The sequence below is a fragment of the Euleptes europaea genome, chromosome 5 (assembly GCF_029931775.1).
Source record: "Euleptes europaea isolate rEulEur1 chromosome 5, rEulEur1.hap1, whole genome shotgun sequence".
Classification (NCBI taxonomy): Eukaryota; Metazoa; Chordata; class Lepidosauria; order Squamata; family Sphaerodactylidae; genus Euleptes; species Euleptes europaea.
This window is the reverse complement of record NC_079316.1, coordinates 10,545,163-10,558,598: the sequence shown is the minus strand read 5'-3', so window position 1 is coordinate 10,558,598 and position 13,436 is coordinate 10,545,163. Positions and strand designations below refer to the sequence as shown.

Genomic DNA, 13,436 nt, shown 5'->3' with positions numbered 1-13,436 from the left:
TGCTTGTTCCCACACTCAGCATTTAAATCCTACTCCAAACCATAACTGGCAGTAGCCAATTATTCCACTGAGCCTTCGCCTTCACAGGCCATAACAGGGTGCCAGCCTCCAGGTTGTGGCTGGAGATCTCCCGTTATTACAAATGATCTCTGGGTGAGAGAGATCAGTTCCCCTGGAGAAAATGGCCGCTTTGGAAGGTGGACTCTATGGCGTTATGCCCCACTGGAGTCCCTCCCCTCCCCAAACCCCGCCCTCCTCAGGCCCTGCCCCTCCCCAAACCTCCAGGTATTTCCCAACCCGGAACTGGCAACCCCATCCATAAGCCAAACAAGGGAAATAAATACAGAAGATTTTGAGGGTTAATATACAAATGAAACCAGAAATGTATCTGTTGGGTTTTATGGATAATCAGTTGGAAAAAAATGGATGTTTGCTATTATATATGATTTCAACAGCAAGAATATTTTATGTGCAAAAATGGAAACATCCATATATACCTACGATAGAAGAATGGCTTGTCAAGAAGTTAGAATTAGCGGAAATGGCCAAACTGACTGTTTTGATCAGAGAAAATAACTTATCTAAGTTTGTGGAAAATTGGAAACCATTTATGGACTTTATGCGAAATACGGAAAAGAATGAATTGACAATTTGTGGGTTTGAAGAGTAGAAGAATGTAGGTATGGTAGAGAAAAGTTTGATTTTTTTAGTTGTACGAACACTTTAAAAATAATTTTGTATATGTAACTAGAGAACAGGTTGAAATTTCTTATTTAGCTTTATATTCGATACAAACGAAAATGGAAGATTTCTGTCTGTTGTTTTTTTCACTTCCCCCTTTTTCTTCATTTTATTGTAATTTTGTTGACAATAAATTTAATAAAATGATTTAAAAACAAACAAACAAACAAGGGAAACAAAGGTTATGCGTGACGGACACTTACCGTCTTGCGTTCTCGCTTTGGCGGGATTGGCGGCTGCTGGTTCAGCATGACCTGAGCAGCGGGAAACTGCTGCACACCCTGGGCCGGGTAATACGCACCAGCTGAGGAAGGAAAGGGAGGAAAGTTAAGCCACTGCCAGTCCCAGAATTCCAAGGGGCGCATCTGACCCACATGCAGGGCGAGGTCTCCCGGAAAAGCATCCCGGGAGCTGAAGGACTGAGCCGTGGAGCGCGGCGCCTCAAACGGCGCTGCCGATTTAGGGGAAACTACCTCTTTCCGTGGGAAAATTTCCCCCGTGGCAAGGTGCCGCTCCCCCTCCACGTCGGGATTTCTCAGCCACGGCTCCCAGAGTGGGAAGCTCCCGGCAGGCACGTTTGGCTCGATCCCCGGCCAGGAATGCCCAAAACCCGACCGACAAGTTCCGCAGGCAACACCTCAGCATTCCTTCGCCGTGATGCTCGGCGTCCCCAAGCCACCCCACTTCCCCGCCGGGGGCTGGCCCCAGTTCGGAGGCGATGCCAACCTGGCCCGACCTGGGTCCGGGCAAGCCCTGCTGGGTAGCTGGCTAAAATGGCGGCACCATTTTGAGCTAAGGACTAGGGGCGGGAGTCAAGCCAGGTTTCTCAGAATGCTACAGGCCTGTCACCATCTTCCCACAATGCTTTTCCAAACCGAGCCGCCATGCAGACACGCATCAACACTCTTTGCCTCGGGAAGCGGGAAGCCAACACAGAAGAGTTGGTTTTTATATGCCAGCTTTCTCTACCTTTTTAAGGAGGCTCAAACCGGCTTACAGTCTCCTTCCCTTCCTCTCCCTACAACAGACACCTTGTGAGGTAGGTGAGGCTGAGAGAGTTCGTAGACAACTGTGACTAGCCCACGGTCACCCAGCTGGCTTTGTGTGGAGGAGCGGGGAATCGAACCCAGTTCTCCAGATTACAGTCCACCGCTCTTAACCACTACACCACACTGGCTCTCCAGGACAGGTAAATGGCTCCAGGACCTTCTTATCTCAGCCGTCCTCTGCGTTTCTCGCAGCCTGATTTCCTTCCCTCCCTCCCCAGTCCTCCCTATGGGAGGAACAATAAAACTTTTTTTTTTAAGTCTGGGGTGCCACAGCTGAGCACAGTGGAAAGTTCCAGAAATGAACAACTGTGTGGAAACTCAATCTCCAGAGCCAAATCTCAGACAAGGGATCTCCCTGGTGTGCAATACAAAAAGCCAAGAGCTTTGTGGCACCTGAAAATGCCGGCTGGCGCAGGCCTGGAAGAACATGAGGCGCCGTGGCTTGGTGGCACAGCATGTACTTTGCGGCTGCCAAAGGGCCCGGGATCAGCCCCTGACATCTCCAGGTAAAAAGGATCTCAGGTGGCAGATGCTGGAAAAGGCTCTTCTCTGCCTGAGACCGTGGGAAACAGCTGCTGCGTGGTGTACCAAGCTAGATGGTCCAGCTCTGTCGAAGACAGCTTGGGTGCAGTGGTTAAGAGCGGTGGTTTAGAGCTATGGACTCAGATCTGGAGAACCGGGTTTGATTCCCCACTCCTCCACATGAGCCAGGGAGGCTAATCAGGTGAACTGGGTTGGTTTCCCCACTCCTCCACATGAAGCCAGCTGGGTGACCTTGGGATAGTCACAGCTCTCTCAGCCCCACCTAACTCACAGGGGAGGGAAAAGGAAGGTGATTATAAGCTGGTTTGATTCTTCCTTAAGTGGAAGAGAAAGTCAGCATATAAAAACCAACTCTTCTTCTATGTTGGGAGGGGCTGCGGCTCAGTGGCAGAGCATCAGATTGGCAGGCAGAAGGTTCCAGGTTCAATCCCCAGCAGAACTGGCTAAGAGGATCAGGCAGCAGGTAATATGAAAGACCCCTGCCTGAGACCCTGGAGAGCTGATGCCAGTCTGAAAAGACAAATACTGACTTTGATAGACCGAGGGTCTGATTCAGTACAAGGCAGCTTTATGTGTTCGTGCGTACATCCAATAATTCAAACTCCTCAGGAGCATTTAAATCAAATGTTTAGGCAACTCGGCTACTAGGTGTGGTTTAGTGGTTGAGAGCCAGCATGGTGTAGAGGTTAAGAGCGAAGGACTCTAATCTGGAGAGCCGGGTTTGATTCCCCACTCCTCCACATGAGTGGCAGGTTCTAATCTGGTGAACTGGGTTCACCGCTGCCGGTCTGAGTAGACAATACTGACTTTGATGGACCAAGGGTCTGATTCAGTAGAAGGCAGCTTCATGTGTTGGTTTCCCCACTCCTCCACATGAAGCCTGCTGGGTGGCCTTGGGCCAGTCACAGTTGCCATTTAAAGCAGAATCAAACTGGCTTACTATCACCTTTCCCTTCCCCTCCCCACAACAGACACCCTGTGAGGTAGGTGGGGCTGAGAGAGCATGACTTGCCCAAGGCCACCCAGCTGGCTTCTTGTGGAAGAGTGGGGAAACCAACCCTGTTTACCAGATTAGCCTCCGCTGCTCATCTTCTTAAAAACCAACTCTTCTTCTTCCAGGCTCCTAAGACTTTACCCTTTCTAAACTGGCTCGCCAGGCCGTAACATTTCACAGTCAAGATTCCCTGGCAGAGACAGGATGGAATCTCTGGCCCGCTGTCACACCCCACTATCCACAACATTTGATACCGATCGTCAGCAGCAGCAAACAGGGGACCGCTCAGACCTCTGGAAAACCATGCCAGCTGCACCAACCGGTCGAGCCTGTTCAGAGCACACGGAGGCAGCACAACGGCTATGCTGAGTCATCCGGCCTAATAAACCTTACGGGCAGGCAGAGCGGAGCAGCACCTGCAGAGCAGCAACCCCCCTCCCCCACCCCGACTCAGCAAGCCGTCCGTGACGCAGGCTGAGGCAGGCTGCCGTCATGGAAAGTCATGCGGCCTTCTGGAATTGGCCGGCTCCCCGCCAAGGGGGAACCTGGCGCCTGCTCGAGATGCTTCTTGCCGCTTGGGCACCAGAATCCTTTCCGGGTCCCGCAGTCGCAAGCCAGCTGTGAAGGAGGCCCCAAATCGATATGCGCGGCTCGCACTACAGATACAGAATCACAGAGTTTGGAAGGGACCACCAGGCTCATCTAGTCCAACCCCCTGCACAATGCAGGAAATTCACAACTATCTGCCCCCCCATATCCCCAGTGACCCCCACTCCATGCCCAGAAGATGGCCAAGATGCCCTCCCTCTCATCATCTGCCTAAGGTCACAGAATCAGCATTGCTGACAGATGGCCATCTAGCCTCTGCTTAAAAACCTCCAGGGAAGGAGAGCTCGCCACCACCCGAAGAAGCCTGTTCCACTGAGTAACCGCTCTAACAGTTAGAAAATTCTTCCTAATGTCTCAACGGAAACTCTTTTGATTTCATTTCAACCCATTAGTTCTAGGCCAACCTTCTGGGACAACAGAAAATAACTCGGCACCATCCTCTATATGACAGCCCTTCAAGTACTTAGAATCATAGAGTTGGAAGGGACCACCAGGGTCATCTAGTCCAATCCCCTGCTCAATGCAGGAAATTCTCAACTACCTCCCCCCCCCATACCCCCAGTGACCCCTACTCCATGCCCAGAAGATGACCAAGATGCCATCCCTCTCATGATCTCCCGAAGGTCACAGAATCAGCATATAATCAGCCCTGTGTCAGGGACACCTCCTGCACTGTGGGCGCCAAAGAGGGCAGATGCCGGAAGGGGGAGGTGCCAGCCAAACTTACCTGACTCCAAAGAGGCGTGGGGGGGGGGGGCAGATGGGTTTTGCGGACGCCTGGGTGATTAAGCCCCGGTGACAGGCCAGATTGCGGTAGGATGGAGGCTGCAGCTCACATTTCGGAGCCGCTTGGGACAGGCCCAGGCTAAATATAGCGACAGGCCTCAGTGACCATGTGAGCATCGTGTGGGGAGGAGGGGGGGTGAGGAGGAGGGCGGCCAAACCTCAGGCATCTTGAGACGCCAAGGAAGCATCGGAACTCAGACATCAGTATGAACCAAGGGAGGGAATTCTAGGTAGGGGTAAAACCAGGGCCGTGCATCGCCTCTCCGCTTTGTGCACATGCGCAACTTCAAGAGCCAGCATGGTGTAGTGGTGAAGAGTGGTGGTTTGGAGCGGTGGAGTCTGATCTGGAGAACCAGGTTCGATTCCCCACTCCTCCACATGAAGCCAGCTGGGTGAGCTTGGGCTAGTCACAGCTCTCTCAGCCCCACCCACCTCACAGGGTGTCTGTTGTAGGGAGGGGAAGGGAAGGTGATTGTAAGCCGGTTTGAGTCTTCCTTAAGTGGTAGAGAAAGTTGGCATATAAAAACCAACTCTTCTTCTTCGTTGAGCACGCATGGAAAGGAAGGCCGGGGCTACTGGGTTCAGGGGTCTGCAGGCACGGCTGACTGCCGTGCGGCTGCGGCAACACCAGCGAGCTGGGGCTAAAGTCTGTACGGCCTCTGGTGGGGAGGATTAATGTTTAACACAGTTCTATCAGCCAGCGGAAGTCGGTTTCAGGTAGCCGGCTCAAGGCTGACTCAGCCATCCTTCCGAGGTCGGTGAAATGAGTACCCAGCTTGCTGGGGGTAAAGGGAAGATGACTGGGGAAGGCACTCGCAAACCACCCCGTAAACAAAAGTGTGCCTAGGAAATGTTGGGATGTGACGTCACCCCATGGGTCAGGAATGACCCAGTGCTTGCACAGGGGACCTTTACCTTTAATCAGCCAGTGGGACGAGAGAGGCCTGGAGAACCAGAGCCAGAGCTCAGTCTGCCTGAAACAAAGGGGGGGGGAGGGAAGGGTGTCCACCCAACCTGTTTTATCAAGATCAGCAGATGTGGCACGAATGCAGGGCACAGCCTCTGACTGCTCCAATGCAGACTGTCCCGCAACACAGCTGCATCTACCTTTCACCCCATGGGGGCCCGTTGTGACCATCAGATTTCCAGAAGAAAAAGAATTGGTTTTTATATGCTGACTTTCTCTACAGGCTTACAACTCATTTTCCCTTTCTCTCCCCACAACAGACACCCTGTAAGGCAGGTGGGGCTGTGGAAGAATTTTCTAACTGTTCGAGCAGTTCCTCAGTGGAACAGGCTTCCTCCGGAGGTGGTGAGCTCTCCTTCCCTGGAGTTTTGAAGCAGAGGCTAGATGGCCATCTGTCAGCAATGCTGATTCTATGACCTTAGGCAGATCATGAGAGGCAGGGCATCTTGGCCATCTTCTGGGCATGGAATAGGGGTTAATGGGGGTGGGGTGGGGGGAGGTAGTTGTGACATTTCTGCATTGTGCAGGGGGTTGGACTAGATGACCCTAGTGCTCCCTTCCAACTCTATGATTCTATGAGTGTGACTAGCCCAAGGTCACCCAGCTGGCTTCATGTGGAGGAGTGGGGAATCAAACCCGGTTCTCCACATTAGAGTCCGCCTCTCATGTGGAGGCGGGGGGCAAGATGGCAGACAGATCAGCAACTTTGAGGCTCCCCCACGACTTTATTTTTAGTTGTTTTTAGTTTTTTGGGGAACCAAACCTGGTTCTCCAGATTAGAGTCCACCGCTCCTAACTACCACTCTTAACCACTATACCATGCTGTGTAGAGCCCCATTTCAAGGTATCCAGAAACGTCAATATCTTGGTAACAATGGAAGCTGAAAGATAGGGGCCTCAAACACACGTGCATCAAAGAGCTTCCTGGACCTCCTGTAGTCACCACTCTCTTTCCAGTACTTTCCAGTGTTTTTAGGCAAACCCCCCTGCCGTTTCCCCACATCCTTCCAATAACACAGAGGAAAAAGTACCATCTGCACTTTGTACTCAGGAGATCCCTTTAAAAATTCTACTTCCACCCTGAAAGGTCGGTCCTTACTATGCCCATTTTACAGATGGGGTAACCGAGGCAGCTGCCATTTCTAACTAGCCCAGGGCCTTCTTCCGTGGATTCTGGGCAAGGGACACAGAACTGGGATATGAATTTATCCCCAAGGCCAACCCTGCGTAAGCCAGACCATTCCCGGGTTAATAGCTACCAAATCCACAGAACAAACGCACTCGAACAATAATGGATTATTTCGCTCCATTGACCTAAACTTTCATTCCAAACAAAAATACATCCGTGGCAAAGGTCATCCGCCCTGCTTCCTTGTCTCAAAGGTGGGGCCGACCCACCCCAGCACTCAGAGACACAAGTCTGCCGCAACCAGTGAGCACAAGAACCGTGAGGCGGGGCCACAGAACAGAAGCCCCTGGCCTTGAATCAGCACAGGAACTTTGACACAAGCCAGGATTCAGTCCATCCTTAGGGCACTGGGAAGGAAAAATTGTGGAAATCCCTGCTTCAGGAGGTGGCGATGGCTTCCAACTTGGAAGGCTTTAAGAGGGGAATGGATATCTTCAGGGAGGAAAGGGCTATTCTTGACTACTAGTAAAAATGGATACTAGCCATGATGCATACCTATTCTCTCCAGGATCAGAGGAGCATGCCTAATATATTGGGTGCTGTGGAACAAAGGCAGGACAATGCTGCTGCAGTGGTCTTGCTTCTGGGCTTCCTGGAAGCACCTGGTTGGCCACTGTGTGAACAGACTGCTGGACTTGATGGACCTCGGTCTGATCCAGCAGGCCTTTCTTATGTTCTTAAGGCTTTCAGAGGGGAGTGGACATGTTCATGGAGGATGGGGCTGTCATAAGAACATAAGAAAGGCCCTGCTGGATCAGACCAAGGCCCATCAAGTCCAGCAGTCTGTTCACACAGTGGCCAACCAGGTGCCTCTAGGAAGCCACTAACAAGACGAGTGCAGCAGCACCATCCTGTCCATGGCTACTAGTCACAGCACCATCCTGTCCATGGCTATTAGAATGGATACTAGTCATGCTGCATACCTATTCTCTCTAGTATTAGAGGAGCATGCCTATTATTTTGGCTGCGGTGGAACACAGGCAGGATGATGATGCTGCACTCGTCTTGCTTGTGGGCTTCCTAGAGGCACCTGGTTGGCCACTGTGTGAACAGACTGCTGGACTTGACGGACCTTGGTCTGATCCAGCAGGGCCTTTCTTATGTTCTGATGTTAAAATTCAACCAATACCAACTAAGTGTGGCTTCCAAAGACAGCTCTGCTGGACAACTGCTCCATATGAACACATAAAGCTGCTTCACACCGAATCAGACCAAGGTCTATAATACCCACTCATGCTGGCAGCAACTCTCTGGAGGTCTCTGGTCAAGGTCCTGCACGTGACTGACTGCCTTGACCCTTAACTGGAGATTCCGGGGGCTGAACCAGGGACTGCATGCCAAGCAGAAGCTCTGCCGCTGACCAATGGCCCCTGCTCAGTCTTCCATTCAGAATCCGACACGCTTCCTTTATTTGAATTTATACCCACCCCTTATCCTGCATGCTTCGGGGAGTCTGGAATTATCTTAAAGAATAAAAATAAGCCTTGAGATGCACGCACCGTAACCGTTATCCTTCCCAGTAACGTCTGCTTCCCCTATCAACTGAACGAACAAAAGCAACCACGTTGCTGTGGAGCAAGGGTTTGCTCCAAGTGGAGGTCCAAGTGGAGATCCAAGCGCTCCAAGTGGAGGTCCGAGCCCGCAGGCAGCGGGGATCGGACGACCGGGGCTCCAACCCGGCGTGTCGAGTGCTCTTCCCCGCTGTCCCCTTAGCTGGGGGCTGAAGGGGAGGGCGATGTACGTGCAGAGCTCGCCAGCCGAACCCCCAGTCTCCATCTGGGCTGGTACGCATGGCCCAGCCCAACCAAAGGACATTTACATCATATCCGGCCCTCGTAACAATTTAGTCTGACACCCCTGCTGTAGAGGCATGGAGCCTTGCCAACGCACCCCGCCTGGCTTCACGCATTGCTCCTCTTTCCCACCTGATTCTCACGGAGGTGGCGAATCTGGATCCAGGTCGTGCTACTTTGGCCTGCGGGCGCCTGACCGGACGCTTTGCCATGCCGAAAAGAAGCCTGATTCTTCCTGCATGCAGACAACTTGCTACGGGGATGGCAAGTGAAAACATCTCCCCTGATACCCACTAGGGGAGGGGCTGTAGCTCAGTGGTAGAGCCTCTGCTTGGCACGCAGAAGGTCCCAGGTCAATCCCCAGCAACGCCAGTTGAAAGGGGCCAGGCAGTGGATGATGCAAAAGGCCTCCACCTGAATCCCCAGAGAGCTGCTGCCAGTCTGAGTAGACAACACTGACCTTGATGGACCCAGGGTCTGATTCAACTAAGGCAGCATCACGTGTTCTTTGGATTGGCCTCATCTTGGGGAGGGGCTGTGGCTCAGTGGTAGGGGATCTGCTGTACATGCAGAGAGGTCCCAGGTTCAATCCCCGGCATCTCCAGTTAAAGGGACTAGGCAAGTAGGTGATGTGAAAGACCTCGGCCTGAGACCCTGGAGAGCCACTGCCAGTCAGAGGGACCACCAGGGTCATCTAGTCCAACCCCCTGACCAATGCAGGAAATTCACAACTACCTGCCCCCCCATATCCCCAGTGATCCCTACTCCACACCCAGACGATGCCCTCTCTCTCATGAACTGCCCAAGGTCACAGAATCAGCATTGCTAACAGATGGGCATCTAGCCTCTGCTTCAAAACCTCCATGAAGGAGCGCTTGCCATCTCCCGAGGAAGCCTGTTCCACTGAGGGACCACTCTCAATGTTAGAAAATTCTTCCTAACGTCTAGACGGAAACTCTTTTGATTTACTACTACTACTGTTACTACTTACGACGACCCCACAGATCTTCCAAGGTAAGAGACGAACAGAGGAGGTTTGCCATTGCCTGCCTCTGCACAGCAACCCTAGACTTCCTTGATGGTGTCCCACCCAAGTACTATCTAATGAGACGGGGCTCGCCTGGGCCACCCCAAAGCTACATACTGCCAAAGTTCCCAGGAGCTTCCAGTGACCCAAGCGATATCTTTCCAGACACGGAATGCACAATCTTACCGTAGGTGCCAAATTCTGTCGGGCTGGCTCCAGGGTAAAAACTGGGGGCGCCCGGCTGAACAGGGTACTGCTGAGTCGGAACGACGTACGTGGACTGGCCCTGGGTGGGACAGAAGAGAAAGCAATAGGGCAGCGGGTTAGCGCACGCAAGAGATCCTGGGGACGCACAGGTTTGTCGTGACCGGGGTGGTGCCTGCGGTGGACGATTCCACCGCTGCAGCAGAGAGCAAGCAGGTATGGAACCAGCACATGACAAAGATGCTTAATGCCAGAGACTGTTCAGGTTAGACCCCTCCCCTAAGCGCATGGAGCTCAAAAGACCTTCAGCTGCTGCTCCTAAAGTTAAGACACCCTCTCCATGGAGGATGCGCACTTCTGGCTTCTCCTGCCCATGACCTTCCCCTTCTTTCTTCCTTTTTTTTTTTTGGTGTAGCAATCTGAGCCAGATCAGAAAAAAAGGCATCACATGGCTGCTGACATATTTGCCCGGTACAAAGAGCTCTGAGCCGCACCCTCTGTGTCGTAGGACAGGGGCTGACGCGGAAGACTCCCGCTAACGGTTCACAGGCTTCATAGAATCATAGAGTTGGAAGGGATCACCCCTGCACAATGCAGGAAATTCACAACTACTCGCTGACCCCCAGTGACCCCTACTCCATGCCCAGGAAATGGCCAAGATGCCCTCTTTCTCATCATCTGCCTAATGTCACAGAATCAGCATTGATGACAGATGGCCATCTAGCCTATTCTTAAAAACCTCCAGGGAAGGAGAGCTTACCACCTCCCAAGGAAGCCTGTTCCACTGGGGAACAGCTCTAATTGTTAGAAAATTCTTCCTAATGTCTAGATGGAAACTCTTTTGATTTAATTTCAACCCGTTGGTTCTGGTCCGACCTTCTGGGGAAACAGAAAACAACTCGGCCGCTGACCCATTTGCCTGGTAGAAAGAGCTCTGAGCCGCACCCTCTGTGTCGTAGGACGGGGGCTGACACCGAACACTCCTGCTAACGGTTTACAGGCTTGCTGCTTCCCTGAGGGTTTATCCCCAGCCACACGGAAGGATGTTAGGAGCTTATGTGCACCTTTAATTCCCCTCCCTGGGGATGGAACCTCCACATCCAGAGGCAGTCAGCCTCTGAATCCCAGCGCCAGCAGGCAACATCAGAGGAAGGCCTTGGCCTCTATGCTCTGTTGTTGGCCCACCACAGGAACTGGTTGGCAACTAGGATGCTGGACTTGATGGATAGGCTGGGGGTGGTTTGGAGCTGTGGGTTGGACTAGATGACCCTTGGAGTCCTTTCCAGCTCTATGTTTCTATGACTACTGGTCTGATCCAGCAGGGCTCTTTTGTTCTTAATGAGCTCCGTCAGCTTTGTAAACACGTGACCTTCGAAGAAGAGTTGGTTATATATGCCCACTTTCTCTACCACTGAAGAAAGAACCACACCGGCTTACAATCACCTTCCCTTCCCCTCCCCACAACAGACACCCTGGGAGATAGGTGGGGCTGAGAGAGCTCTAAGAGAGCTGTGACTAGCCCAAGGTTCACCCAGCTGGCTTTGTGTGTAGGAGTGGGGAAACCTACCCGGTTCCTCAGATTAGCGTCTGCCGCTCATGTGGAGAGTGGGGAATCAAATCCAGCTCTCCAGATTAGAGTCCACTGCTCCTAACCACTGCTCTTAAGCACTACACCATGCTGGCCTTAAAAGTGTGAAGATTTCTCCCCCCCCCCACCCTCCACCCCTGACTTGGGGGAATTCCAGCTTTTGAGACATTGTGCGATCTCCCTTCTTTTAAGGGAAAACTTGCACAGGTGTTCTATAGGGAGGCTCCCCCCCTTTTGGTATCAGACAAGGCACTTGGTGGGATTCCTTCCCAATATTACAACAGATGCTGGCTGGCAGTGAGATGAATGAGCGACAAGCTCCGGCAACAAAGGCCAGGGAGGGGACACCGTTGCTTGAGAGTTTTTAGGGAAGTCTGCTCATATGCCCCACTAATTCACGGGCTAGCTAGACAGGGCTGGAAAGTATGCCGGCAGGGTGGCCAAGTTCTGCATTTTGACCAGCTGCAGGAGCCACAGAGGGAGAGGAACTCAGCTGCAGGACTCCAGTAATTACTTCGGGAAGAGGTGAATAGGGGAGCAGGCGCCAGAGAGCAGTCTGAAAGCATGGAGCTGACTCATCGTTAAACGGCTTGGGCCCAGCATGTCACACAGACACCCTACGCTCCACCCCGGCCTTTATGATCAACTGGGAACGTGCTCACCACTACACCAGCCATGGACCAAATAGAGTCCAGAATAGGGTCCAAACCCTGAGTTCACAATGACTGCCCCTCAGTTGCAGAAGTCTTAAGAACATAAGAAAGCCCGTGCTGGAACAGACCAAGGTCCATCAAGTCCAGCAGCCAACCAGGAGCCTCTCGGAAGCCCACAAACAAAGACTGCAGCAGCATTCTCCTGCCTGTGTCCCACAGCATCCATCATAATAGGCCTGCTCCTCTGATCTTGGAGAGAATAGCTGTTCATCCTGACTAGTATCCCTTTTGAATAGTAGCCATGGTTAGCCCTCTCCACGAACATGCCCACTCCCTTCTTAAAGCCTTCCAAGTTGGCAGCCATCACCACATCCTGGGGCAGGGAGTTCCACAATTTAACTCTGCGTTGTGTGAAGAAATACTTCCTTTCATCTGTTTTGAATCTTTCACCCTCCGGCAGATGACCCTGTGTTCTAGTATTGTGTGAGAGGGAGAAAAGCCTCTCCCTGTCCACTCTCTCCACACCATGCATAATTTGATATCTATCTATCGTGTCTCCCCGTAACCACCTCCTTTCCAAGTTAAACTGCCTTAAGCGTTTCAACCACTCATCATAGGGCAGCTGATCTGGCCCCCTGATCATTTTGGTTGCTCTTTTCTGCACCTTCTCAAGCTCTGCAATATCTTTTTTCAGGTGTGGTGGCCAGAACTGTATGCAGCATTCCAGTCTTCCCCCAAGCCTTGACACCTTCCAAAAAGCAGTATCAGATGGACGAGAAGAGGGACGGCAGAACAATCCACTTGCGTCTTACCCACCCTCAGCACTTGGGAATGATGTGGGCTACAAAAGTTCCATAAAACCAAGCACGCGTTCCACGAAACTAGGGAGTCAAAACAAAGTTCTGAGGCTTCCCAACCCCCAGAAGCAACGGGCTAAGTTTCTGGTCCTAGTGGACCACGCTGGACCTTCTCGACTTCTGTTTTTGCCCCTCGCCAGCACCTGGCACCTTTTCTCGGCTGCTCCAAGACAATTCACCAGGAACATTTGCATGCCCACAAGTCTCTCAAATAGAACAAGCATTATTATTTTGTACCATACTATTGTACATTTGGCACATTTGTTAAATAAAGCCACATTGGCAAAAGAAATCAAATCCTGAAGAGAAGACCTTTCTAAGTGAAAGAAAAGACCTAAGTCTCTTAAACAGAACAACAATCATCGTTATTTTGTGCTATAATCCTTTCATATTTGGCACAATTGTTACCAAAAAAAAACATATTGGAAAAAGGAAA

General features: G+C 51.8%; 1 protein-coding gene across 1 annotated transcript in view; it reads right to left on the bottom strand.

Moving 5' to 3' along the window:
- Positions 1 to 13,436, bottom strand: part of EIF4G1 (eukaryotic translation initiation factor 4 gamma 1) — a 158,837-nt gene that overhangs the window by 55,499 nt on the left and 89,902 nt on the right. Inside the window, exons 5-6 of the mRNA XM_056850174.1 lie at positions 9,885 to 9,984; positions 945 to 1,045 (exon numbers count right to left, since the gene is read on the bottom strand). Of these exons, the coding sequence (XP_056706152.1) occupies positions 945 to 1,045; positions 9,885 to 9,984 (201 nt within the window). The remainder of the gene's footprint in view (positions 1 to 944; positions 1,046 to 9,884; positions 9,985 to 13,436) is intronic.